The following is a 1,849-nucleotide window of genomic DNA, read 5'->3' as shown; positions in this document are numbered from 1 at the left end:
ATGAATAATTCTCCTTTTAAATAAAGTTCACTTGTAGTTTTTGTAAAAATTTGATGGATGGTTGTTTGGAAGGATGAATGAATTATCTGTTGTTGTTGTAGTTGGTCGTTATAATAACATGAATAAAAATATATATTATAAATAAAAATACTTAAAGGATAATAAATCCCAACAATTTATTTCAAAATTTATTTAAAGTATCATTATTTTTTTGTGATTCGTTATAGTGCTTGTTTCATATAGTTAATTGAATTAAATAAAACTTAAAAATTAGATAATAATTTTATTTTAAGCATTACATTCTAAAATTGAATAAAATATATATTGAATATCTATATAACGCATGAAGATTTTAATAAAGGTAATTAATCATATTCCTAATTTTCGGATACAAATAAGTTTCGTTGGATATATGTAACGATAAGAGATGTCTAAGTTGTACATTATTCTGCAGTCCGTTTCGCTATTAAAGTCGGTCATTTTTAAAAATTTTATATCGAAAGTATTTTAATAATCAGAAATTATTCATTGATAATAACCTCCAAATCTGGTAAAACATTTGAAACTGACAATCGCAAGAAGACACCTTTGTTATAAGCACCACATCATGAAGATGACATGAGAATTATTTCAGTAAAAAAAAGCAGTAGAAATATCGTCTCCAGGTACACACTTCTATTGACACAGATGCCATGGTTGATGAAAAATTTATGACAATTTATCGAGACATAGAATTGAAAGTACAGATACGTCCCAGAACTAACTATTGCTACAAAATATCCAAAACTAGTGAGATATAATCGTCACGTTGTCTTGTAAAATCATCAACTTTAACGACATCGGCTTGACATCATTCTATCATTCTTACTACATTAATTACATCACATCATCTTTATCATTACACATTTTCTACGATATTATCATTTCATCATTTCACATGTTTATCACATGTTTATAATTACTTTCTACCATTAGAAACGTCGTCGGGTAGGATCGCGGCGATATAATTGCTGGAAAAACTAACAACCTCTGTGCGATTAGATCTGCAGCTAGTTTGTTTCATTGACGTGGTTACAATTATATTGCTTCACAGAGCAGACAATTCTCTTTTTCACAGTTTAGCAATACAGTCCAGCAAAAATAACAACACAAAACATTAACAGCAACAACAACAAAACATCAACAACACAACAACACAACAACAACAACACAACAACAACAAAAAACGTTAATACAGGAACAACAAAAATTACAAGACACCATCACACAAAAACATCAACAACCCACCAATAACAAAACATTAACAGGACAACTACACTAGAGTATTCTTAACGCCAAATATAACAACAACAACAACGCAACACAACAACAAAGATTATTACATTTTCATATCTGCTGTAGTAGAGTAAGATCATTTCTTTCGACAATTACTTTTTTTCTTCAGCAAATAAGCTATCGAGGTTGATTTAAGATGCAAGAGACAATTGCATTACATTCACTTTCGTTATCATCACTATCATCATCATTCTCATACGCACCATCATTATCTCATTCTACCTCATTACTATCATCATCACAGTCATCATCACCACAGCCATCCTCATCACATTTTCCTCCATCATCACCACCATCATCGTCGTCGTCGTCCTCTCTGCAATATTTGCTAACTTTGATAAATTTTAGTCTTCAAACAATTGATCTAAGAACAAATAAACAGAGTCTGCAGTTAGTATTACAACCATCATCATCATCATCATCCCCGTCATTATCATTCTCTTCGTCCTCATCATTATCTTCATCATCATCGCTGTCATCACCATCATCATCATCATCGTCGTCGTCCTCATCA

At 31.0% G+C, this 1,849-nt stretch overlaps 1 protein-coding gene across 1 annotated transcript in view; it reads left to right on the top strand.

Annotated features, from left to right (window-relative positions):
* Nucleotides 1–427: 427 nt before the first annotated feature.
* HELRODRAFT_166252 (hypothetical protein) overlaps nt 428–1,849 on the top strand; it is a gene marked incomplete at both ends in the record, with an annotated part of 5,840 nt that continues 4,418 nt past the window's right edge. Inside the window, 3 exons of the mRNA XM_009033225.1 lie at nt 428–502; nt 666–740; nt 1,308–1,405. Of these exons, the coding sequence (XP_009031473.1) occupies nt 428–502; nt 666–740; nt 1,308–1,405 (248 nt within the window). The remainder of the gene's footprint in view (nt 503–665; nt 741–1,307; nt 1,406–1,849) is intronic.

Source organism: Helobdella robusta (assembly GCF_000326865.2).
Source record: "Helobdella robusta unplaced genomic scaffold HELROscaffold_9, whole genome shotgun sequence".
In the NCBI taxonomy this organism is placed as follows: Eukaryota; Metazoa; Annelida; class Clitellata; order Rhynchobdellida; family Glossiphoniidae; genus Helobdella; species Helobdella robusta.
Note: the sequence above shows the minus strand (reverse complement) of the source record. Positions and strands in the feature narration are given on the sequence as shown.